Source organism: Halichoeres trimaculatus, unplaced genomic scaffold, assembly GCF_033239565.1.
Source record: "Halichoeres trimaculatus isolate MK-OKI-2021-1 unplaced genomic scaffold, fHalTri1.1 fHalTri1_scaffold_12, whole genome shotgun sequence".
In the NCBI taxonomy this organism is placed as follows: domain Eukaryota; kingdom Metazoa; phylum Chordata; class Actinopteri; order Labriformes; family Labridae; genus Halichoeres; species Halichoeres trimaculatus.
Genome location: NW_027437190.1, coordinates 31,173,120 through 31,199,691, shown reverse-complemented (window position 1 = coordinate 31,199,691; position 26,572 = coordinate 31,173,120). Strand labels below are relative to the sequence as shown.

General features: G+C 38.2%; 2 protein-coding genes across 7 annotated transcripts in view; one reads left to right on the top strand and one right to left on the bottom strand.

Annotated features, from left to right (window-relative positions):
• ntrk1 (neurotrophic tyrosine kinase, receptor, type 1) overlaps positions 1 to 5,290 on the top strand; it is a 70,526-nt gene extending 65,236 nt beyond the window's left edge. For all 4 annotated transcript variants that reach the window (XM_074683040.1, XM_074683038.1, XM_074683039.1 and 1 more), the window contains one exon: positions 4,240 to 5,290. In XM_074683040.1, the coding sequence (XP_074539141.1) occupies positions 4,240 to 4,425 (186 nt within the window). In that variant the 3' untranslated portion in view covers positions 4,426 to 5,290. The remainder of the gene's footprint in view (positions 1 to 4,239) is intronic.
• A 5,132-nt stretch (positions 5,291 to 10,422) lies between these two features.
• The window catches only part of paqr6 (progestin and adipoQ receptor family member VI), a 34,775-nt gene continuing 18,625 nt past the window's right edge, over positions 10,423 to 26,572 (bottom strand). For all 3 annotated transcript variants that reach the window (XM_074683043.1, XM_074683044.1, XM_074683042.1), the window contains exons 2-8: positions 24,505 to 24,776; positions 20,196 to 20,323; positions 19,236 to 19,441; positions 16,722 to 16,848; positions 16,388 to 16,484; positions 15,797 to 15,941; positions 10,423 to 11,865 (exon numbers count right to left, since the gene is read on the bottom strand). In XM_074683043.1, coding sequence (XP_074539144.1) covers positions 11,603 to 11,865; positions 15,797 to 15,941; positions 16,388 to 16,484; positions 16,722 to 16,848; positions 19,236 to 19,441; positions 20,196 to 20,323; positions 24,505 to 24,776 — 1,238 coding nt within the window. In that variant the 3' untranslated portion in view covers positions 10,423 to 11,602. The remainder of the gene's footprint in view (positions 11,866 to 15,796; positions 15,942 to 16,387; positions 16,485 to 16,721; positions 16,849 to 19,235; positions 19,442 to 20,195; positions 20,324 to 24,504; positions 24,777 to 26,572) is intronic.

The window sequence follows — 26,572 nt, the reverse complement described above, 5'->3', positions numbered from 1 at the left end:
GTTTTGGGACAGATACTTCACTCTATCTCAGGCGGAAACAGAAAAACAAAGAATAAAAAGAAAATATAACGTAGAAAATACAAAAGAAACTTACTCCCACGCTTCTTTGGCTGCATTTCTTTTTTTATTGAAGAGTTTTTCATGTTTCACTCTCGCTTGAATGAATTATTTTGTTTTTTGTAACAATTAAACACTCAAATAAACACAAACTGTTGAACAAATGCAAGGCAGACCTTAATCAATGACATGTACATCTAAAGATGTAAACATCTGTATGACAATCATTAAATATTTCTGTTAGTTTAACAGTGTTTGTGCAGGCAAATATGCGTGGAACCTACATTTGTCTGTTGCTTCCTCCATGGCTGACACCTGACACAATTTAGCGCTGCACTTGTTCAGCGAGTCAGCATCCATGCAGACTCGCTTGTGGAGGGTTTTATAGCCCACTACCACTCCCCGCGGATCGATTTGGGATGGCCCTTAATGTGGTGGACCCTCCGCGAGAACATGCAAACGGAGGGGCAGCGGGTAGGGAGAGTGTGTAGGGGTCGGTTTGAAAAAGGCCCATAGACTGTAAAAAAAAAAAATGGACATCATCTTGCTCGGCTCGAAGTGAGGTCTCCACAAAAACTGCTTCCCCTGGTGGCTGGCTGCAGCATAGGTCAAAAAATCCATCTCCCCTGTCATTCCAGATGGGCTGTGGTCAAACTTTAAGATATGATTACACCTCGTAGAAATATTTCTCACGTCTGATTGTTGTGGTGATTTGAAAATATCATTTGGCTGCCTTTTATTCAAGTCATCTTTTCCCTGAAAAGTTTTGTTTTCATTAGTTATAGGAGGTTGAAACAAAGGTTTTATGTCATGTTTAACGATGATTGACAGCTGCCGTTTTTGTGTATTTTTTTCGGGGGATTGCAAAATATGCCGGAAGGGAGAGTCAAGAAGTGATTAGACTCTCAAAAGAAAAAAATATATATTATTTTTGTCACCCGGCTCCATTCAGATTCTCCCAGAATCCCTCACAGTCTCTGGCTGTACGACGTCAATGGCTATGCCTGTGATGGGATGTTTTGGCTTCAAAACCGTACAATGGTAAATGGCGGAGCCAGGCTGTCCGCTCTATATACAGTCTGTGGTCACTTTCCACTTTTGCCCTGTTTCCTGCTCTATCCACTGTCCTCTATACTATCTGACTAAAGCCATAAAAGCCCAAAACATTACTTAAAAGAAAGATTTCTTAAAATTTAGCTCTTGTTTCTAAATATGACTTTTTCAAAATCTTGGGGTAAGATTTTCTTAATATTTAGCTAATATGCAAATTCACACTCCTGACCGTTGGAAGCACCAAAAATAAAGTTTGAGGAAGCGATCAGCCAAGCAGGATTTACAGAAAAGTATTTTTATATTTTACCATATGGTAAGGGATCATGCTATATCGTATCAATCATATCAGGTGCCCAGTAATTCCTCCACTAACCAGTAACCAGTGCAGGGTGGTGAAGTGCCAGTCTTCAATGTGTAACTTCAGGGATTGACACAGTTCTCCATTAAAAACAAGATGTGATTGTTTGCAAGCAAAGCGAAGCGATATCATTTTGTCCACAGGGGGCGCCAAAGCTGGCTCAAACAACATTTTTACACTTTAAATTTTCTGATTGGCTGCTGTGTGCTGGTTGATGTTTTAATTATTTTTAATAAAAAGTACTTATTTTTACCTGAATGAGTACACTTTAAATTTCCAGAAGACTTAAACTCTGAACAATCCCAGTCCCTGTTGCTGGAGGTTTTTGATGGAGCATATGCTGCTGAAGTTTTCCGCCCTCTGCACTTTTAAACTAATCAATACAGTCATAGTAATTAGGGCCGGGCCAGTCTAGCCTTTGGAGCTCCAGCACCAAGAAGTGGGACTCCATCGTGACCGCAGCGGTGCTATTAAAGGCCCAAACCCTCTCTCCTTTCAACAGAAGGGTGGATCACTTTTCTCACCCACTCAATCCTAATCTGATTGGCTCTCATTTTTGCTGGAGGCCAATGAGCTCTAACCTTGTTAATCCAATCTGTCTCGGCCAATAAGGGACGGGTGAAATTATCATGTTGCCTAAATACACCGCGGCTGAGATAAATCATCCCAAAATACTGACAGCAGCCGTGTTCAGGCGGCTGGTGTGAGTGTTTTTGTTGATTGACGGCGTTTTTTGGAGGAAAGTCTCTCAGCACTCACAGAGCTCTTCTGTCCGTTGGATGAGGCCGAGGTTAACAGCGGGGATGAGACTGAGTCAGTAACTCTTCAAACAGAGAGCGCAGTGAAAACCTCTCTCATCTCTGACAGTGATTTATTCTCTGAGCGCCAAGAGTGTGAGAACTCAATCAGTCAAAGTAGCTATTAGTGTCTGAGCCAGAGGTCATTCAGATTTTAGCTGCACTTAAGGTCTCCGCTGATGGACGCTGGCTGTAAATCTGTGGATAATAAGATCGCTGTGACAGAAAATAACCTGTGTTTATCTAAAAATCCTTCATGCAGCATTTAGACGATCTCACCAAGGACTTTTAGGATACTCACTGAAACCTGATGCAGCTTCTTTATCTAAAGAAAGCAGAGGGTTAAACGCTTTATAAACTGCACTGTTGAGCAAAATGCATCTCAATTTATCAACTTCTTCAGCTGTGAGATGTTTGGAAACCTCTGAAAGGTGAAAATCTTCTGTTTCTTAGTAAAAGCCCATTTTAAAGAAGAGGAAAGTGTTTTGTTAAAAGTTTTTGCAGACTTTTCTTGTGCTTAAAGTTGTTCCAAAGACCTTGGCTGTTCAGCGAATGTTTCTGTAGAGAAGTTTATCTTCAGGCACAATGAGAAACACAAGAAGTGAAAAAGTATTTGTCTCTATTAAACTGGGGTTAGAAGTTTTAGAAACAGGAAATTAAGAGTTACATAAGTCCAGGTGACGTGACACCATAATCTCATACTCGTTAAGGACATGTTTGTAGGACAGGTGTCTTTGAATCGATTTATCAAATATATAGGAGGAAATAGTTGAGTTTTTGCAACATCTGAGGTCCTTTCATTTGCCAACTAAAGAAATGACTCAGTTTGTGGAGTGGAATAGACTAGAAAATACTTCATTCATTCTCAAGGGGAATTTCAGGAGGAGTCACAGCAGCAATCAAGAAAACAAAAATAATAAAGTGTATAGAAAGTGCCAAAAGCTCCATAAGAAAATAGATGCTGACAGCTTGTCCATCATTGTCCAGTCAGCCAGCCTCCACCTCCACAGGGTCCAGGACTGAGCTCCTTCAGCAGTCTGTTCAGTCTCTGTCTCCTGGATCCTGTCTGCTCACAGCAGGTGAAGCTCTTCCAATCTGGCGTTGGTATCTGGTGTTAGCTCCGTTAGCCGTTAGCTAACTCTCTGTTGCTGGGTTAGCATATCTAGCTCGTCCATCTTATTGGAGATAGATCTTATGCTCCCAATAACGATGGATGGAAGCACAGGTCCATGTCGTCACTTCTTAGCTCGCACCTGAGAACCAGCACGTCATCCTCACCTCCTTCTCCTCTCCTTGTGGGGAAACATCTGGCATAGCACCTGTTAGCATTGACGTGCTACAGGCTGCTAACAACTGATTTCACATGTAAACAATGCAGCCATGGTTACATGTAGGATCTCCTGGCAAACACAGGAGCAAAAATAGTAAAAAATATCACTGAAGACAAAAAAACAGTCTGGTGAGCCACACAGATTAATGATCCAAAAGAACATGGGTATCCACACTGCAAAAAAACTGAAATCTTATGAAGTGTTTTTGTCTGTTTTTCAGTAGAAAATGTCTTTTTAGACTTAATATGAGCCACATTCACTTGACTATTTCAGAAAAATGTCTTGTTTCAAGTTATTTAAAGACAGAATGAATTCTGAATTGCTTGTGACAAAAAAAAATCTGCCAATAGAACAAGAGAAAAGTTTCTTGTATTAAGACATTATTCTAGTTTCAAGCCTTTTTTTCATTTTCAGGTTTTTGTTACTTGTTACAAACAATTCAGACCTCATTTTTGTCATTAAATAACTTGAAACAAGACATTTCTTCTGGACCAAACAAAACACTTGATAAGATTTCAGTTTTTTTGCAGTGCAGGATATTTGGTTGGTCAAACTCTTTTAATGTCTCTTGTTTTTCTTGTAACTACTGAGAAGTTTTCTGATAAAATCTGTTGGAATCTTCTTCATATTCTCTTCCCATCAGGCCATTGAATGCATCACACAGGGCCGTGAACTGGAGCGGCCTCGTACCTGTCCTAAAGAAGTCCACCTGCTGATGCAGGGCTGCTGGCAGAGGGAGCCTCAGCAGAGGATGGTGATCAAAGACATCCACAGCCGGCTGCTGGCTCTGGTCAAGAACCCGCCGGTTTACCTGGACATCCTGGGCTGAAGGAGGCCGAGCGGGGGAGCGGGGGAGGTCAGGGATTTGATTTCAGACCTTAAACACTGTTGCTTCAACAAAATTTCTCCAATCACAGCGTGTTGAGTTAAAGTTTTGCTTCATCCAGACTCCCCGTTTACTGCCCGTCACTCTCTGGAAACCTGTCAAATGTTTACCAAAGTGTTTAATGTTTATCTGAAGGAGGATGTGCATGGATAAGCAGTGATTTAACTGTTCGTTTTACAGCTGATTAAAAAAAAGAAAGATGATTATAAAAGAGAGCACTTCATATCATGTGACAAAAGTGAGACGCCATTTTTCAGCAGACAGTCCTTTGTACAGTAAAGTCACTGATTTTGGATAAGTTTTGATATGGGAGGCTCTTTGAGGCTTTTACTGAATGTATATAAGATATCAAAGCTGTACAATCAATCCTTGATGGCTCGTTTGTTTCTGATGCGTGTACCATACGAGTATTTTTCAAAAACAAGAACCAAATGTGGTATATATCTGAGGTGTGTTTACATTTACTGCTGTTCAGTATGAAAACTTCCAAAGACCTGCGATGATCAACACGCTGCGTTCACAATCAAAGCACTGCAGTGAAATCCAGTACCGGGGCAAGATGGAGGGGAGGTGCCTGCGAGGAGGTGACAGATGGGTTAAAGTGAGAGGAGGAGGAGGAGGAGGAGGACAGATGGAGCTGAAACAGAGATGGAGTCCTGAGTGTTTGATCCTGATGCCTATAAGTGTAAATCTGAAATGTACAGACTCTGTATCAATGTCTAAAAATATATATCTTCATGTATTGTTACTCCAGCACTTTGTATATTGTCTGCCCTTAAGAAATAAACAGTCTTGATTAAAAAAAAGCTGCAGGAACATCCCTCTGCATCAGTCAATCCATCATTACGCCGCGCTTCAGAGCGAACAATGATTCGGCTGCTGTCTGTACTTAAAGTTAGACATCTTAACAAGGCTATTCAAGAGCCTTCTATTATTTTGACGAACTAATCAGCAACCTGCGACGTCTCCACGGGATGCTCAGGAGACGGTTATTGAAAAGGAATAATCATGTTTCATATTGCCTTACCGGCGGGCCCCTCCAGCAAACAAACCCCCTCCAGGAGCAGATTTCTCTGCCGCCCTCCCTGCCTGTATGCAGAGCGTCTCCAGGGAGTGGTAATGGATTGTGAGTAATGCTATCATCCCTTTCTCTGTCTCTCCACCTCCTCTGGTGTACCGGGGGGAGGGATGAAAACACTTGGAGGACTCGTGTCTGCCTCATTGTTTCTTCTAGTGTGTACAAGCAGATTTGGGGCCAGATAGGATTAGAGCACTCTGTCGTATTTGTCCCTGCTCCCCTTCAGGGCTCCATTTGTGGTTTCAGAATGAGCCTTTTTTTAATAATAATAAGCCCTCGAGCCTGCAGCCTGGTTAGACGTGGAATATGAATATAATAGGAGCTGGGAATGAGGTGGTTTTTCAAATGGGACTCTTATTAGAGCTCAGCAGTGGGAAACTTTTCTTTTTAATCTTCCACCCCATCGTGTAATGCATGCATGCACGCAGGGTATGGATTTCTTATGGTAATTACGTCTTCTTATGGTAATGTCAATTCATTTCTGTATCCAGGGCTAATAATAAACCACTCTGTGTGCTTTACCGTGAAAGAGAAGCAGTGAGGAGAGAAATCCTGCACCAAATGATGAAAACATTCAGGACAAACTGAAGCAGAGAGAAGAAAGAAAATGTGACAAGTTCAAGGAGACGGCTCATAAATCTATTTGTGCCTGTTTGATTTGGAAATAACTTCAGCTTGATGCCTCAAAAGGCTTTACAAAGCCCTGTTTGCTGTTTATGTGTGTAAAAATGTTTATTCAGGTACCGAGCCTCCTGAAACTAAAGCAAAAAAACTCTGAAACCAAAACGGTTTTTATCTGTATGTCCAATGAAACTGAGACTAAAATATCCTTTAATATTCAATATTTGGTTTAAAGCACAAAAATCTTTAAAGGCTCAGATTATAGCAAAAGAGTATCTTATAGTATCTTTGGTTTTGCAAATAAAATCTGATTAGCAGAGAGGAGTGAAGAGCAGCTAAACCCAGAGGCAGAAATTCAAACTGTTCAGCTCTGCCCTCTGCTGGTCACTCACACACACTGCAACGCTCATATCAATCTTCAGTGTATTTGTCCAAAACTTTTGCAAATTAACACCAAAGATTTATAACTTCCACTTTCCTTTAATGGCTTTTATTTATTTACTTATTTGTTAATTTATTTTTTAAATTATGAAATTTCTTGTGTCAGAAATCCAGCAGCAGATTATGAGTAATCTTCATGTTCATACTGACGCAGTGACTGAATAACAACTTATTTGTATATTATCCATATATGTTTTTTTTCCCCACATTTTCAACCTCAATGTGATCCTGACTCTCGTTATTTAATCATTCAAAATCTGAAAGACTTTATTTTTAACTGGTCTGCAGAAAACAAGTCTACCTTTGTGTGCACGTCACTCTGTTTCTGCTACTGTTGCGTTCATTAATCTACAATATTCTGCTCAGGGTCATGTGGCAAAAACAGTAAAGCAGAAACCTGATGATAAGTTTTTATTGGTATGATTTTATTTAAAAAAAGAAATTAAAGATGCAAGATGCAGTTTTTGTTTTTTTAATATCGATTTTACTTTATCTTTTTTTGTTTCAGCAAGGAATTTGGGAACCAGAATTATCCCAAGTATAAAGGATCTGAACACTTTCTCTGTGGTTTTCATTTGATTTCTTAAAATATTTGTGTTTATGTATCTGAATTAACAAAAAAGGCTCTGTATGTTGGTCTGATGCACGGTTGCAGCGAGTGAAAGCACACGTGGTGTTTGTGAAACAAAGTTTACAAAAGCTTTCCCACATGACAACAAAACTACAGTGTTTAAAAAACAGCAGTTATGGCCGACATGTGAGACGGACAGGTGTATCTGAACTTACATCAGTAGTCAGGGACAGAAACAGGTGTTGGGTGTTACATTAGGTAAGATCTGGAGAGAGGATGCTATAACTCTCTTACATAAAAAGCTTTATTTCTTTATAAAGAGAAATCTAAAAGATGACACTTTTGTTGTTTGAGCTTTGAGGGTGCACGGTAACGGATTTGTGCAAATATTCCCAAAGTCTTTAAACCCAATTTTGATAAATTTGCTTTTTTTATTCATCTTTTCAAAGATGGTAAAAGCTCTGTTCTGTACTTCACGGTACCTGTTGCTCCTGTTGTGAGATTTCATTTCATTTAATTCTACCACAGTGTGTCAAACAAGCCTCTTCTCTGTTTTTCAATCTCTTTTCTCTGGCTTCAAACACAAAGGAGCAGTCAATTTTTTTAAATGTATTTTATTCATTTTACTACTTTTTTAATGCCTTTTAACTAAATTATGCTTTATGTTTTATTTTATTTTTTTTTTATTTGGTATTTAACATGTAGTGTTCTTTTGTCTCATGCTAGCTGCTATGTATTTTATTTTATTTTATTCATTTATTGTTTCTGTCCAGCACTTGGATTGAATTGGATTGGACAGATGATAAAAATACTATTTTTAAGATTATGACATTTAGATACGAAACAAATTCCTTTCTTTTTTCCTTTCTTTGGATAACATATGTATTTAACACTACATGTGTTTCAAAGTTTTGTATGTTTTTGTGTGCTTTTTCAGCCGCGTACACGATAAAAAATGTGTAACTGTTTTTTAAAAGTTAAATTTCAAGCTGTCCTCATGTAAAGAATTTTTTTTAATTGTCCTTTATATGCTGATAACAACAATTACCTCAATTAACTAACAGATTTTTTTTCTGAAATTCCTAAAATACTTTTTTAAAAATTCTGTTAGGGTGTTTTACAAGATGTTTGAATGATTGATAAAAATGAGCAGTTTAAAGAATTAAAACAGATTTATTTTACTTTCAGTGAGTAGACTGAACTTTTTATTTATTGACTTTTTTTGTTTATTTATTTATTTGTTTATCCATTTATTTACTATTATGGTAATTTACATTACAGAGTATCTCTTTTATCCTTTGCTGATAATTTTAAAAAATAAAAGCATTTTAAAAAATGAAATCAGATATATTTTTCTTTCAGTAAGTAGATAAAACTTCAATGGGTTGTATGTTTCTGAGTGCTTTTTCAGCCGTGCACACAATAAAAATTGTGTAAAAGGCTGTATTTCAAGCTATCCTCATGTTAAGACAAATTTTGAAATTGTCCTTTATATACTGATAACAACAATTACAATAATTCAGCTTCTTTCTGAAATTCCTGAAATATACTTTTTAGACTTCTGTGAGGCTGTTCCACGGGATGTTTAAATGATATACAAAAATGTTTTATTTCACTTTTTTTTATATATATAATTTTTTTTCAGTGAGTAGATTGAACATATTTATCACAGTATTTACATTAAACAGAATCTCTTCTATTGTTTGCTGATGATTAACAAAATAAAAGCATTTTCAAAAAATGAAATCAGATATATTTTTCTTTCAGTGAGAAGATTAAACTTATTAATTTATTTATTATTTTAGTTTACACTCAAAAGAATCTCCTCTATTATTTGCTGTAGGTGTTTGCTTCATGTACAATATGAAGGTACCTGTGTGTGGACGGATGATCCTCTGACAGAAATCTCATGAGGTGGATGTAAAAGAGAAAATCAACTCCCAGAGACACTTCTCACATTCATAAAAGACTTAATTTATTACCCAAGTCTAGTACGACAACATAGCAAATTACAAATTATACACAGCAAAGAACAAATAAGAATTTATACACTGTAGGAGTAGTTTGTTTGACAAATGGAGCATTATATCAAAAGAAAGGTTGTATAAAACATTTTTTAAAAAAGGCACCAGTAAGTCTTACAAACCCTGTAATTCAAACTCTTCTTATGAAAAATTGTTGTATCAAATGTCTTTTCTCTCTTTTCACGTTTTCAAACATCCCTCCAACAGTTTTTTTTAAGAAGATGTCACAAAAATAATGTTTGTTTTTTTTTCCTGAAAAGCACACCATGTGCACAAGAACAGTGATCCGGTCAGCTTTGAAAAGATAATGTATTCAGTTCAGGAAGATCGCACCGCTCTGGATGGATTTGATGTGTAACGCCTCAGAGACCCTGTTGAACTGCCAGAGCGAGGAATAAATGAGCCACACCGAGGTCCGGTGAGGATGCTGATCCACAAATCAACAGGGTCAAAGTGACGACGACTGCTGAGAAAATAAAATCGACTGAAACAGAAACAGAGTCAGAGAGAAACCTCGACTGCTCTGTGACAGAAAAAACAAAGTGACTCCTCTACGCTGGACGCTAACCTTGACAACAACTCAACTCCTCTGCTCTAATATAAATCTGTGTGTGTGTGTGTGTGCATGTGTGTGTGAGTGCTCTTTGTGATTCTACACCTTCTCTCTTCTCTCTTCTCGACCTCTGACACCTCGTCTCCGTTACATCACATACAATTTCCCTCCTACGACTCCACATCTATACGCTAAAAGACGTTTGTCTGTGAGAGTGACATTAGCTGCGTGGATTTCACAGATTATTTATGTTACAGGTGAAAGTTTGTGACACTAAAACACGTTTATACAGTTTGAGCCTTCCATGTTTGTCAAGTAAAAGGAGTTTCTCTGTACCTACAGAACGTTAGAGCTACGGCTGAGATGTTAAATATAAAACCTTTCTCCACTCGTCATGGATCCCACAGTAAAAAGTGCTACTTATGCCTGCTTTAAAGACTACTTTGATCAGTAACAAGAAATTCAGAGGTTGTTTCAATCACAATGAAATGATAGTTTGGCTACAAATAGAGCAAAAATTGGTCAAAAAATTGGATTTTTGTGTCTTTATAAGCAGCTTTTTCTAAAAAAAAATGTTAATTAATCTGCTTTTAAAGAGGGTGAATTAGCTCAGCATCAAACTTCAATGACTTAAAATTTACTTTTTATTCTATTTTCTACCAGAAACAGATAAAACACTCATTTTTAATCCTGCTCACACACCTTAAATGACAGATAATATCACAAAACTCTAAAAATGTGCTAAATAATTCAGATGAAATTAGTGGCAAATGTGTAAAATGTTATAATATAAGGAGGGTTTCTGGTTTGTTACACTGCGCTGGCTTCAAATACTTACATTAATACGACACCAAATTATGACATTAATTTTCTTTTAATTTTGAAATTCTGCAGATACAAATCACAAGATGTTAAATTTAAAAAATGGTTGAAAACATGCTTTTAATTTTTTTTTTTAAAGGGAGGGTGTTATAAGTGCTTTAGGATATAAAAAGTGTTCAGACTTTATAATAAGTGTCGGAAGAACAAGAGAAAAACAGCGCCATTTGCTCGGAACATAAAAATTGCTCAGGACCTTCAGGGGGCATGAGGCCACTATAGCGTTGCCGTGGTAACGCACTCTTATAAAAATGGTACCTGTCTTCTAATCACCTCCGCTGTGCTGTAACAGTTTTCTTTTCTCCCCTCCTGTTGAGGGCAGATTGTGGAGTTCATAATAAGACAGGCAATCAGAAAAAAAACACAGGAGCACACTGGCCTGCAAATCAATCCCAGCGTGCGCAGAATGTAAGAGCTGCAACATAATCTGCATCGTATTATGTGGAGCTGGAGGAGTGCGGCTCTTCACACACACTCTCCACAGCGACCAGGAAGTCCAGTTAGAAAGAAACTCAAATGTGATCCCTGCAGACTGCGAGCTAAGACGTTTCCAGTTTGAGATTTAACTCGTATTTGTAGCGATCTTCTGTAAACATTGAAAAAAAAGGCACTATCTGGAATATTTGTGTTACGACAGCTGGCGTCCTTCAACCCAGAGCTTTTCAAACGCACGCAAAGGAAACCCTGAAATAAATTAAACATCTTTGTACACTGCAGACATGTTTCAGAGTCCCACACATGAGCTCTGTAACCCCGGGTCTTCAGCCGCTGAGTAACACATGAGGAAATACTTCAGGCGTGTAGCTTTAGCACGGCACATGTTTCAGCATCTTTTTCTCTGCATCATAAAATGTGTTAAACAAAAACTACCGAGTGCTGTTAGTTCATCCAAAACGAATAGCTTTCCTTTGGAGTGAAGCAGCCATGTTGGAGATGAGGAGAAACACGCCTCCTCACTTCTCCTTCCGCTCACATGTGGACGTGTGGGTGGGGTTGGCGTGGCAGGGTTTCCACAGCAGCGGCGCGCTGAAGATGCCGATGATGCCGAGGTTTAAGACGAGGCTGACCATCAACACCCCGATGGTCCCCAGGAAGGAGGGAGCTCCGCCGTGAGCGAGGAGCCACGTCCTGCGTGACGCCATGTCGGCCATCACGCCCTCCATCTGGAAGTGGGTTCCCACCACGGCACTGACGTGGAAGAGCTGGTGGCTGTGGCCTGAGGGAAGAGATTCAGAGTGGGAATAAGCACCAAGATGTAGCATCATGGCTAAATTTGTAAAATATTTCATCAACAAAAAACATGAGTCCAGTTCACACAAACACAAAAAAAAATGAAAATGTCTTGATTTTATCTAAAAGAGAAGTAAGTGTGAACGCAAATGGCAGATTTTTCCTCCTGAAACCAGCCTTTTTCCTTTCAGCCTTCACTGTAAAATTTCCAAAAGAAGCTACAGGAGTTAAGGTCAGAAAATTCACCAGTGGGAAAAGTGTAGAGCTGCAACGACGAATCGTTAAACCGATTGGTAAAAGCGTTGACAATGTTTTTCCATAATCGATGCACTGTGCTGCGTCAATACTGTATTAGTGTGTCTTCAGTTTATTTGTCTTCTTCCTTTTTGTCGGATTATTTGAAGGTGAGCAACTAGCTGAAGGTGCTTTACCGCCATCTACTGGACTGGAGAGTAGATTACCTGGGCTGTGGGGCTGTATGTGTCACATGTAAACAGATCAGCGTGGTGTAGGAGAAGCCGAGCCGGCAGGTGAGGGAAACAAGTAAATATGCCAGTAATGGCAGAGCCAAAAAAAGATATCTGTCCAAAAAATCCAGAGTTTGGGAGAATTTCACGCTGAGTAAAAGCACACAGCGTATTACGGCAGTACGACTGCAATGATCCAGCACTTAAAACACAAACATGTTGGGATCATCCATGACGAGCCGGGGAGCTCACCGGGCGAGGTGAGGAGCTACAAAATCCCACATACACCCTTTTTGTTTGTTGTGAAATGCATGGTTTGTCTTTTAGGACTCGTTTAGTCCTTTTATTAAATCATCACCCTGTTTGAAAACCACAAGGAGTTCAATAAACCAACGTTAGCATTAGCATTAGCTGCTACAGATGGTGGTAGGGCAGAGGGGGTGAACTGTTTGACCTGCAGGTAAAAAGATTGAGGACACATTTTTATTTATTTGCCTTTTTGGCACAATAAGTTCTTAATCTGATGACAAAACAATATATTTTCTATAATTTTTCCCATTCTTTTGATTCTGTAAGTGACAATACATTCATATCACTTTTTATACTTTATAAATGTAGCATCTGGTCAGCTTAAACTATGTTCAAATGTGTTGTTTCTTTGTATATATCATTAAGAAAACAAAAGTCATGAACTAGAATAAAAACGCATGTTTGGTTTTGAGAATTTACTTTTTTTTCCCCCTGATTAATCAATTAATCATAAATATAATCGTTAGAGTAATCGATTACTAAAATCATCGTTAGTTGCAGTCCTAGAGGAGTGATAACTTCTCTCATACTTAAACTGACTATTAACACATTTATTAATAATGAAAGTAAACTATTTCTTTTTGTGATTTCTCATCACAAACTGCTCGAACATCCTTGTTACATCATCACAGGCTGATAAAATCAAAGCTCACATGTCCCTCAGGTGTCTCTTAATACCAGATGATAAGTGGTCAGTTTTCTGCAGTGTTACTTGCTGCGTAAACATCAGCAAACTCTGCTTCTGACCAAGGAAAAAGTTCTCCATTAGGGGGCGATATGGAGAAAATATGTCAGGATGTTTTTATGGCAGGATCAGGAACTGGATTTTTATCAGGATTGTTTTTCATGTTCAGACTATTTTTGCCTGTAAACATGACTTTTAGCCCAAAATTTGATTATCCTGCCTTTTTTTGTTGTTGCTGTTTTAAGCTTTTTTTTTTAATTCAAAGTCCTCAGCTGCAAGAGTTGTTGTGTTTCTGCAGAATACACAGAGCTTTTACTTTCTACAAGACGCCTACAAAGCCCAAATGTTTTAGATAGTAACTTAACAGTCAGATGAAAGCTGGGGGCTATATGAAATTGGACTTCAGGCCTTATAAAACAAGCATTTTCAGACTTTTTTGAGCCTTGAAACTCATATTTAAGACTTGTAAAGACTTTTAAGGACACCTTGTTTTTGTTGGAGGTGCCACAGGTCATAACAAAGCCTGGTGGTAAATGGATCAGTGGAATACTTCTGAAAGCTGAGCATAAACAGGGTCAAAGAGGTCTTAAAAAACCTTAAGAATCTCAGGCAGGCTCAATCTCTCTGAACGGCCTACTTTGAATTCTTTGTTGGAAAACAAACACAGCAGCTTTTTTTTCTTGAATCACAAGGTTTAGAAATCTTTAGATAATAAACCAAACCTGTTTGAAACCTGTCCATGAAAACAACTCTCCGTCCAGCTCAGAAACAGGCTGATAAGTTTGTGTAATTTAACCAAGTATGATATCAAAGCCTGTTTGATTCGGGGCCATTGTTCAGTCTGAATTGTTCTGCAGTCAGCGGAGAAACATGAGAACAGAGGCGTGTAGAGGCATCAAGTATGAAAGCCACAGCCTCATGGGAGAGAAACACTCTGGACTCGAACAGTACAAAGAACTGATATCTCCTTACACACCTTCCTCTTACATTTACTTCATGTACTGTTAGCATCCCTTTATTTCCCAAAGAGACATCTTCAAGATTTGAAGTATGAGTCAGTGCAAAGACAACACTGCAAAAAACTGAAATCTTATCAAGTGTTTTTTATTTTCAGTAAAAATGTGCTTTTTAAAATAAATCTGAGCCACATTCACCTGACCAGTCCAGAAAAACGTCTTATTTCAAGTTATCATTTAAAGACAAAAATGAGGTCTGAATTTTTTGTAACAAGTAAAAAAAAAATCTGCAAGTTGGGTAAGAAAAATGTACTAGCATTAAGACATTATTCTAGTTTACAGCAAATTTTCTAGCATTTTTTTCTTGTTAGAATCAATTCAAACCTAAATTTGTCTTTAAACAACTTGAAATGAGACATTTTTCTGGACTGGTCAGGTAAATGTGGCTCATACAGAGTACAATAAGACTTTTTTTTTTTAAATAAGACAAAAACACTTGAAAAGATTTCATTTTTTTTGCAGTGAAAGAGGAGGATCGGTTTTAATTGGACTGACTCGCCACCTTGTGGCCCGGAGTCTCCACACACTGTCGTGAAGATGTCACTTTTAACCAGGCATGCTTGTTTGTTTTGGAACAAATTTTCTTTGTTCAAGACAACTTTTTACTGGAAAAGACGGCAAGAGTTAAGGGCTGAAAGATTTTGGAAAATTATCTAATTGCGATTTTTTTGACCAATATTGCGATTGCGATTTAGCATGCTACTTTTTTTTTTTTTTTTTTTCGAGTGGGGTATCTTTTGCATTATCATTAAAAACAATTAATAAATCATTCTATCTAACTCATAATATGAAGGCCAGGCTTACGTGTTATGATGAAATGAAATAGATTGAATATATCTTAATATCTTAATTAAATATATATATCTTAATTTAAGATCACAGAAGAATATTGACTGACTGATTTAACTACAAGCCTTGGAGAAAAACAGCATTTTGGCTTTTGCTGGTTTAAAGGAAGAAGGAGCAGAAGGAGTTTCGTAGAATACATTAAATACATTCAACCTGCTTAAAAAAAATTAATTAGTTGTGTAATCATGGCTGTGGTATATTTTCACAGAATATAACAAAATGGGTTGGTTTGTGTCGCACTTATCTGATTCTGTGCGAAGAACATCTGTTATTTACTCTCTTTAGAAGAGCATTAAATATTGTAAGCAACCAATAAACGTCACTTGAACGTCCCTAAACAAATAATTAAATCTTAAAATGACGTTCTCCTCTGCGTTTGTCTGTGATACTAAGGCCGATCCTTCACTTTCCAAACAGATGAGTGTGTGCCTACTCCAGCACAACGAAGCTACAAAGTAGCATTTCTAAATAACCTACATTGGCGCTGATAATCTCATTTTAAAGTATGGATTATGATGGGACATATATCTAGAAGGGAGATTTGTTCAAGATCTCTCTCAAGCTTTAAACCATCATCCATGAAGGACGTACCGATGTAGTCGAAGCGCCCGGGGGCCAGCCTCTCCGGGAGGTGAGCTGTGAAGAGGAAGCAGGTGAGGAAGGCGAAGAGGAGGTGGTAACAGTGATTGGACAAGGCGTCGCTCAGGCTGCAACTTCCTCCACAGCAGAGGAGGATCTACAGGCAGGAAGAAAAAAAAAGAGGCAGATTTTTAACCAACACGGCCAGGAAGAAGAGACGCTCACAGGTTTATATCACACCATCAACACTGGTGGTTACAGCTTGATTAGCAGCATTTGTGACCCAGTTAGTGAGAAACAAAGCCTCCAACAAATTCTTTGTGTTGCACAAACTAATCATCACACTGATTAGGGGCATTAAAAGATGGCAGTGATACTCTTGGATTAGATTAGGGAGGGAAATCAGTTTCTGGGTTAGTGAGCCAAAGTCCTGCTCAAGGAATTAAAGCTGTGGTCTGATCAGCTCCGAGCTCTTACATAACACAGACACACAGAAAAAACAACTTATTTTGCTTTAAAACTGAGTCAAATCAAGGCTTCACCTGCAGATTTTAACATGTGGATAAGAAAGTAGAGATGATAAAGTCAGTTTTTAAGACTCACCCTGTAAAATAGAGGAACAGTGTCAAAAATAAACGGAACGACAAACGCTCCAGTCCTCAGAGCTTTACTCCTCTGAGGGAACTGCAGCTCCAGAAACCTGAGAGGACAGAGAGAGAAGTTTCACTGAACAGTTTAGGTGTTAAGTTTTGTTTTTACAACCACATTATGGAAATAAAACGCTGCTGCCTGGAGCTTATCCGTAATTTCCCTGACATCTGTTTACAATCCCTTTTAACCTGCAGGCCTCATGTTAAAGATGAACTACACCTTCATATAAGCTTGTGATGATACAGTTTTCTCTCAGGGGAGAGAAAACGTCGTTGCAGACTCTCACCTGGAATAACAGGACAGACTGGTGCAGAAAAGTGTGTTTCCAACAGCGATGGGGACGAAATGTTGATGGAGCCAGCTGTTCACCAAGCTGTCGGGCATGACGTAGTGTCCATAGCTTATGGCACAACCTGAACACAAACACAGAAGAGTGAGATGTTAATACGTTTTACAGGAGACAATCAATTCAAGAAGAAACTTTCCTTCAACTAGAAAAACATTTAGTCCTACTTTAATGTTATACTCCCTTTCAGCAGACTGTCTGCTACAATTTGGTGTTAGTTACAGGTTTGTACGATAATTTTTTACCTGATCCAGGAAATTGCCAGGATCTGGATCATACTTTAACATCTGTCAGAAATTATGGTGACCTTGTCTTGTATTGTTTTGCAAAGCAATCTGACCATTTATGGTGGAGTTGTATTCACATATGATGAAAACAGCCCTATCTCACAATGATAAAGAATCCTTAAAAAAAGTCCTGGATCCAGACGGTGATCCAGATCACCTCCAAAATGTAATCACTTCTTTCTTATCCCATTTTGAACATTTCCTGAAAATTTCATGAAGAGCCGTTTATTCAAAGTTTTCGAGGGTATTCTACTTTTTTCTGTTTCAACATATCCCTATACGTGTATTATAATTATTTTCTTTGACATGCAAACAGAAACATTTATTTATCCTAAAATTTCAGTTAATTTTAATCAAGAAAAAAACATTTTGTAAAAACAGTTTTCATTTGCAAACCAAGAGGAGTCTGGGGGTGGAATTGGTTGATAAAAACATGAAAAGAAAACCTGACATGCAGCAAACTTTTTTATCATTTGGTTATTTCTCATATAAATGTATGCATTTTGCATATTTTAATCTGCAGATTTGAGGTTTTGAAGCAGCAGTTTTCATATTCAGTGTTCTGGATTCAACCAACACGCAAGATGTTGAAGTGTCATTCCTGATGTAACCACTGGGAGTCGCCAAAGTTAAATATATACATACATGGAGTATATTCTACACCAGACAGGGCCTCCAGCTTTTATCTTACAATATATATTCTTTATGGAACTAATACCCAAACTGTATCAAGTGACACCTCACAAGACAACATCTGGACTGTGCATAGGCTTCTTGTGTAAAGTTCTAAAGCTCTGTGTATGCCGCAGAAACTCAACAGCTCTTACAGCTGATGACTGTAAATGAATGGATTTATCATGATGTGAAAATGTGAGAGTTCAAAAAACACATTAGAGGACACAAAACCAGATTAAAATTATGAAATGGAGCAGAAAACAAAGAAAATTGTACATAAAAATACACAGAGCTTAAATATTTTAAAAGTCAAACATAAAAGTTACCTTTTTGGTGTAGCTGTTTGCTGTTAACTGAGTTTCACTTTTTCTTATTTCTCTATTTATCCAAATAAGTTCAGATCTTCTTAAAGGTGTTTCTTAAAGATCTTAACTTTTTGTCCTCTTTAACTTAAATTTGTTTTTCTTATTTACTGCACTGCTTCTTTAAGCTTTTAAATTGTTTATCTGAAAGTTTTAGGTTTACATCATTTTCTCTTTTACTGCTCTAGTCATTCAATATTTTATCATCTTATTTGTTTCTTTCAATTTCGTTGTTTTTATTTTCTTATTTTGAGTTCAATATTTTACTTCACCTCCAGTGTTTCCTCATTAAGCTCTCAAGATAGAGTTTCCACTGTTCCTCAAGGCATCTACACAAATTTTAATTAAATTGTGTTCACCCTGTGCAATAGGGGTGTGGGTTGGTGGGTTGGTGGGTTGGAGGTGAAGGGTTGAACATTGATCGGTGTTTATGGGGGGTTATCAGGTTGCTCATGATTTTTTTTTCTTGTTTTCTTTTGTCAAGCAGTTTGTGTTGCCACTGTTGTGCATAAAAAGTGCTTTATAAATAAACTTCCATTGATTGATTGGGAAAATAGACAAGAATGCAGGATAAGAAATATTTGAGCAAAAAATGTTGTTAACTGGTCAAAAAAATCTGAGTATGAAGAACCATACTGATAAAATCCAGATCCTGATCCTGCCATAGAAACATCCTGACATATTTTCCCCATATTGCCCCCTAATGGAGAACTTTTTCCTTGGCCAGAAGCAGAGTTTGCTGATGTTTACGCAGCAGGTAACACTGCAGAAAACTGACCACTGATCATCTGGGATCCAGAGACACCCGAGGGACAGGTGAGGTTTGATTTCATCAGTCTGTGATGATGGCAGAGGTATATTTGAACACACTAGGAGACAACCACGCCCAAAATCTCCTCTCTGTTAGTTTTATGTCCTGCAGAGAGAACCCCCCTGCTGCTCTTATCCCTGAATCTGCCTTCAAGACTTCAAACTGGCCAAGTTTTGGCTCTAAGCAGCTTTGGGGTAGATTAAGGATCAGTGTGTCGGGGACCACACAGTTTGTGAAGGGAACTTTAGTTCATGTTTCCTGCAACTCATCCACACTCCTCCTCACTCTGTGTCTGTTTCAGGTTTCAGTGGCGTCTTACCCAGACTGTAGAGGCTGAGCGCTCCGTAGTCAAAGAAGTAGCAGATGTGTCGGGACTCTGGAGACATGGTGCTGAAGGTGTGAGCACAGCTGGAGGTGAAAGGGTAGATGCAGATGAGCAGCATGTACACCAGCAGGGGCCAGGTGTAGCTGTCGGTGAGGAAGTTCAGGGTGGAGCAGAGGACACAGAAACGCCACAGGAAGTACCTGCAGAGAGCCATCGAGTCTTAATCCAACAGATTCATAATAACCACACTGTCCCACACTTCTCACGCCCGTCAAACACCCTGGACTTGTTGTGCTTCAGGCTCAATGTAAGATTTTGATCTATCTTTTCCCGCCCTTCCTAGAGCGTTATTCATCCACCTGTTTATTATCTCTCCGGCATAACTGAGAGTTTGAGGGATAACATCTCGGAGGTCCCCATAACTCTGCTGATCTGTAAAAACTTAGTCAGGTTTTTACAGATGGAGGGATTTAAGGGCTTCCATGACTTTTATTCACATTAGGAAATGTGCGTTATTATGTTAGCTATCACTATGTCTTTAACTGTATATTATGTCTCAAAACACAAGTTTATGACTTTTTAGGCAGTCTGTGAGTTTTGGCATCCTGTGTCCATGATTGGTCCCTTTGAGGGTTCTCTGTCAAGATGCAAAGATTTTTTTTTTTTACGTAAAAAAAAAATTAAATTGTTACGCTCCTGCCAGAATCAATAAGTACAAATGAGAAACAACTGTGTTAATCTAGGAGAGTTACACACACTAAACAAAGTAATGCACTATTTACTCTCTGAGGCACTTTCCCCCCAAAACAGTCCAGCTGCAGATCTCCACTCTCAGACGAAAATCTTGGAGGCTCCACACCTCCACCGTCAGAAGGAAGTGACATCAGGATATGAAGTGAAAATCTAAAAATAAAAGTTGCCTGATGATGGGTTTTTTTTTCATATTGCACTCACCATGTTGGCAGGAAGTGGGTCCAGATGTTGACAGTCTCGTTGTTTAACTGGAAGCTGCTGAGGACACAGTCCAGCGCCGAGCTCCGGGGGTGACGGTATCCAGAGATGATGCTGTCCTCCCTGAACACCTGAGGCGCAAACACAGAGTCAAGGTGTTTAGAAATAATTCAGGATACAAGATAAGATATCTGGGGCTAAAAAATGTAAACTGCAGGTCAAACTAGTCCTAAAAACAATCCTGATAAAATCCAGATCCATAAAAACATCATGACATATTTCCCCCATATCGCCCCCTAATGGAGAACATTTCCCCTGGTCAGAATCAGAGTTTGCTGATGTTTACGCAGCTGGATATATACTTGATTTATTGTGGGTTGTTAGTCATGAAATGTATGAAATGACAATATCCAACCATCAAGTACAAATTGTCACGTAAATGTTTTATGTGTTAGGAGAAGAGGGAAAAAAGTTGCTTGCACACCTCGTCAGTCACGGGTTTGGGATTTGCAAGCAAGTTTTAAGAATCCAACTGCTTGAATCTTTGTACCAGTGTTATTTTATGCATCAAAAGGTTGAATTAAAAAAATTCATAGAGTGATTTAGGGAAGAAATCAAATTATTGAGATGTATATCGTGTACCACAATATAGTTTAAAAATATGAAGATATTGGTTTTAGGCCATATCATGCAGCCCTACTTTCAGGGTTACTTCAGCCTCTCATCACTGGTTGCTTGTCTAAGTTTCGGTTTCATTTTAATTAAAATGGAGACTTTAAATGGCTTAAAATCTAAATCAAAAGCATATCTAATGAATCAAAAGTAACCTGCTTTCACTTCCTTTTTTTCTAAATCAGGTTGAAATGTTATTGGTTCTGAGTATAATTTATTCAGTTATTTAGTTATTTAAATATATATTTTTTCCTATTTTTCTTTATTTTATATATATATATATATATATATATATATATATATATATATATATATATATATATATATATATATATATATATATATATTATTTTTAATATATATATATATATATATATATATATATATATATATATATATATATTTTATTTTTTTATTTTTTATATATTTCATTTCTTTATTTCTTTACATTTTTTATTTATTTTTTATTTCACTTTCAACATATATCATGTTTCCCATATGAAAATTCACAAGCACAATTATTGTTATTATTGCACATCTTGAAAATCTCAATTAGAAAAAAATGTAAAAAAAAAAAAGTTAAAAAACAACAACAACAACAAAAATCTAGCTTCCTCTTGGCCTTCCCCTCACCTGGACAGAGATCAGCTTGTTGAAGCAGTTAACAGTTGACTTCATTGAATGTCACATACAGTATGATATTTATTCAAAAGCAGCTGCAGAACCGGTTTCCTCTGACCCAAACTGTTCCAGGTCTGCTCCACCAAACATGCAAACAAGATGTACAGATATACAAATATGATAACAGCGGTAACACCTTACAGGTTGAAACTTTTTTGCACAGGAGTGGACTTTAATTTACTCAAACAGAGACACACATTCTTACTTCATCACTTCCTCCACCCTCAGATTAAGTTTGTTTATTTGCTGTTGGTGCAGAAAGAAACTCTACCAGCCTGCCTGACCTGATGTGTTTATCACAACATCACTATTTTGTTTGGTTAAACTCTTAAACCTGGAGACTCAGGTGTTCAAACACCATCAAGACAAGGGCAGGGTCACAGATATCAGGAAGTGACACTGCAACTGTTGACTGCAGACTGTAAAGTAAACTATTACAGCAACTGTTAACCATCATAACAGAGAAGGTCAGAGCAGCGGACACGACTGTGGACGTCTGCCAGCACAGATGCTTGAACTGCAGGACTCTGCCTCCTGTAGGAGGACGACCCCGTCAGCTTCTGAGCCACACACTGAATCTGTCCTGCTCAGGCCCGAGTGTTTAACGTTATGTGACAGAGTGCAGAGTTATGAGGATGTTACTGCTGTGAGTAAACAGAGGAGGAGTGGTAAGAGTCAGAGGAGGAACGAGAGGATTGTTATGATAGTTCCTGTCAGAAAAATGTCTAAGGTTGTGCTGTCTGTTACTCCTGAACGACTACACTGCAAAAAAATGAAATCTTATCAAGTGTTTTTGTTTTAGTGTTTCAGTCAAGGAGGTTATGTTTTTGGGAGAGTTTGTTTGTCTGTGAGCAACACAACTCAAAAAGTAACAAATGGATCTTAATGATATTTTCAGGAAATGATCAAAATGGGATAAGGAAGAAGTGATTCAATTTTGGAGGTGATCCGGATCAACGTCTTTTTTAGAGGTTTCTTTATCATTGTGAGATAGGGCTGTTTTCACCATATGTGTATATAACTCCACCATAAATGGTCGAATTGCTTTGCAGAACAATACAAGACAAGGTCACCATAATTTCTGACAGATGTAAAAGTACGATCCAGATCCTGCCAATATTCTGGATACTAAGATCTGGAATATGAAATATGTACTGGATCATCATAATTTTCAACACTGTCAGGAAACAAATTATCATACAAACCTGCAACTAACACCAAATTGTAGCAGACAGTCTGCTGAAAGGGAGTATAACATTAAAGTAGGACTAAAGTGTTGGTGACAACCACAATATGCTTGGTGGAGGCCTGCGCTCTCCAAGTTGGTTTTCTGCAACTTTTTAAAAAAGTTGATAATTCCCAGGGGCAAAGTTAGGAAGACACTCAAGTGTCTTAATATCATTAAGACACTTGAGAGTAAGCTAATCGCGAGTATTTAACACATACCTGGTTGGCAGAAAGCCATCTCATGTTGCTGTTGGTCCCTAGCTACTCTCCAAGTGCCTGAAAGTGGGTGAAAGTAGAGCCAAGCGTTTCATTTCACTTTGGTTGTGTTTTTCTTCCTCTGTGTTACGTACACCATCGTAGCTACTCTGATCAGCTTCCACTCATGATAATCAACACGCAAAGCCACTTGGGTGCTCTGTGATTGGCTGATGTAACCACGCTTACTCTCCGCCCAGAAACATCCCAATAAAACCAAAACATCAACAAACAGGTAGAGGAGAGGGTTTGGGGCAGACACAGACACTGACACACATGTTAAGAGGAGGTGATGGATGGAGGAAGTAATGACTGAGCAGGGTTATTCCTGTAAATGTTGACATTTTATTTCTTTAGGTAAATCCTGCAGACTCTACTTTTAAGGATCCATAAGCAACAAGAGTTAGGAAAAATATCATACGATATGTTGTTTAATTTTTTCAAGTGCTGTGTCGTGATCACAATATGCTTGGCAGAGGTCTGCGCTCTCTGAGTGCTTTTCTTTCTTTCTTTCTTTCTTATCAGTCCAAATAAATTTTTTGTTTCAAGTTATTTTTTAAAAAAAAGAGGTCTGAATTGCTTGTAACAAGTAAAAAAATCTGCCAATGGAACAAGAAAAATTTGCTGGAAAATTTGCGTAAAACTAGAATAATTTCTTTACACAAGTAACTTTTCTCTTGTTCCATTGGGAGATTCTTTTCACTCGTTACAAGCAATTCAGACCTCATTTTTGTCTTTAAATAACTTGAAACAAGACATTTTTCTGAACTGGTCAGGCAAAAGTGGCTCAAATTAAGTCTAAAAGGACATTTTCTACTGAAAATGGGACAAAAACACTTGGTGAGATTTCAGTTTTTGCAGTGCAGCTGATGCTACCACCCAGTATGTCATTACTTACCTTAATCTGGACTACCAGAGACTATACACAGCAAAAATCTGAAATCTTATAAGTGTTTTTGTCTTATTTTAAGTAAAAATTATCTTTTAAGACTTGATATGAGACATATTTAATTGGTTAGTCCAGAAAAACGTCCTGTTTTAAGTTGTTTTAAGACTAAAATGAGGACTGAATTGCTTGTAACAAGAGTAAAAAAATCTGCTAATGGAACAAGAAAAATTTGCTCCAATGACTTAATACAAGTAGCTTTCCTCTTGTTACACTCACAGATTTTTTTTAATGTTATGAGCTATTTAAGGCTCATTTTTGTCTTTAAATAACTAGAAACAGGAAAGTTTTTTGAACTAGTTAGGGGAATGTGGATCAGTTCAAGTCTAAAAAGACATTTTCTACTGAAAATAAGACGAAAACACTTGATAAGAGTTTAGTTTTTTTCCAGTGTAAGAATACCTGCCCTAAGATTGTAAGAGTTGGTAGACTTTCCAAACTGAGCAGACAGGACATTTTTCTGCAGCAGCAGTTTAAAAATCTCATCCCAGAAGAGCCTGAAACATGTTTTTATTCGTCTCCCATCCTTACCTTTGGGATCTGGTGGATGTCAAACAGCTCTGGAAGCTTGATGCTGAGCATGTCTGTGGGCAGTCGGATGGCCCCCCTCCCTCGCTGACACACCTCCCTCAGCCGGGCTTGTCCCCCTTGGCAGAGGACAACCCAGACCGGGTAGTCAAACACCGGGATCCGGACCCTCTGTCCCAGACTGTCTGGCTCCCATCGCAAGCAGCGTCCCCAGCCTTGGCTCCACCCACCTGCAACGCCGCTAGTGGCCCCGATCCCCCGCCACACAGGAAACACTGCAGAGACAGGTTACAAACACACACAATGAGATACGTGACTTTTCTTTGGGGCTATATTTGAATATTCTGTGGATTACAGATTAAACTGTTGAAATGTTTTAAAAAGTTTGATAATTATCAGATTATCAGTCAGAGAGTCTGACTTCTGAGGCCTTCACTTCAGGTCTGACTGTTTGAAAGTTTGCACCGTCTCGCTGGGCAGTAATCTGAGTTAATCTGGGTAAAAATAGAAATACAAAGATGTAGAAATACCTACTTTCAAATAAAACTCCTCCTGGTTAATAATTCCCATGATACTCTCAATATAAATCACATATCAGTGATAAAGTCTGTTTGACAGAGAGCTGGAGTGTGATGTCTTTGTTGACTGGAGCCACCACTGAGAACAATCTCTTATTGTGTCTCCTCTTGAGACAAACACGGACATCGATTTGAAGAATGCATGGCATTGTCGCATCCCAAGGGTCCACGACTGAAAGCATGCATGTAATAAGAACATGCTGTGACAGGAAAATAGCTCAGAACACATCATGCTTTCTTTGTGAAGTGAAATTAAACATTTCTTTACTATAGAGACCTGCAGGGCATTGCAATATCTAGCGGGCAAAAGTACAAAACAATGACTTTTCCAATAAGCTGAAGAAGTCTGCAGATATACAGCCAGTTAAGAGACAAACCGTCTGTAAAGCTGTGAAAAAAATGTTAATTTTTGAATATGTATTTTAAAAAACTGCATGTGCAGTTCTAAATTAGTCATACTTTAAGTGGCATCTTGTGGTGAAGCTCAAGACTGCAACTAATTGATTCAATCCAACTCTCCTCTTCACAGCATGCTGGAAAAAACATTGCTTGAAAGTAGCCCTGTCAGGCGATAAAAAAATAATCTAATTAATTACAGGATTTGTAATTAATTAATCTGATTAATTGCATTTTAATCTCATATCTTCAAGAATTTGAATTCTAGGACATTACAAAATTGTAGTGCATGACTTATTAGATGAATACACAAAGAAGAGAAGATGCCACTGAAGTCTACGGACACCAATTCGATTGCAACTGTTTCCTGCGTCAATAGAAGTAAATATGTTTTTCAGCGGAGGAAGACAGGGTCTGGCTGAGCTTGTCAATCAAAATCCTGCTCATAAACTACTGTGGGTGAGAGCGGTGTGCTCTTTGGATGAGAGCTCAGCATGGATATGAGGAGAAGATGTGAGATGACAGAGACACAGAGGGACACTGCAAGTCAGAAAAGTTCAGGCAGCTCACGCTCCAACTGAGGATGTGTCGTGGTAGTTCAGAGAAAGAAAGAGCGGCGCCATCGTGAGAAAAAGACGACAGAGATCATTGAGAGGATCAAAGGATGGAGCGCCCGAGATGAACATGATAAAAAAAAATGTTTTCTCAGTTTTTGGATCAAAACCAGGAAGAGTTTTAGGTAGTTTTGGTGTTTACATAGTCACAGAAAACAACATTATTTGGGTCTTGAAAGATTGTTCAAGATACGCTGAAAATGGCCGGCAGCCAAGTAGTTAATTTTTATAACACATTAATTTGTGGTGTGATTAATTAATCTAATTCACGCGTTAAAGTGACAGCCCTACTTAAAAGTAGGGATGGGTGAGTACAGGTGTCGGTATCGGTCGAATACCAGCCTTATTCAAGATATCTGTACTCGAGATGGCTACTCAAGGCAAAAAAACTTTAGTGGAGTCAGTCCTCCCCACCAATATTTGGCCCTACACTGCCATGGCTTCACACTACGGCAAATGTGCATTAGCTCTTGTTTAGACAAC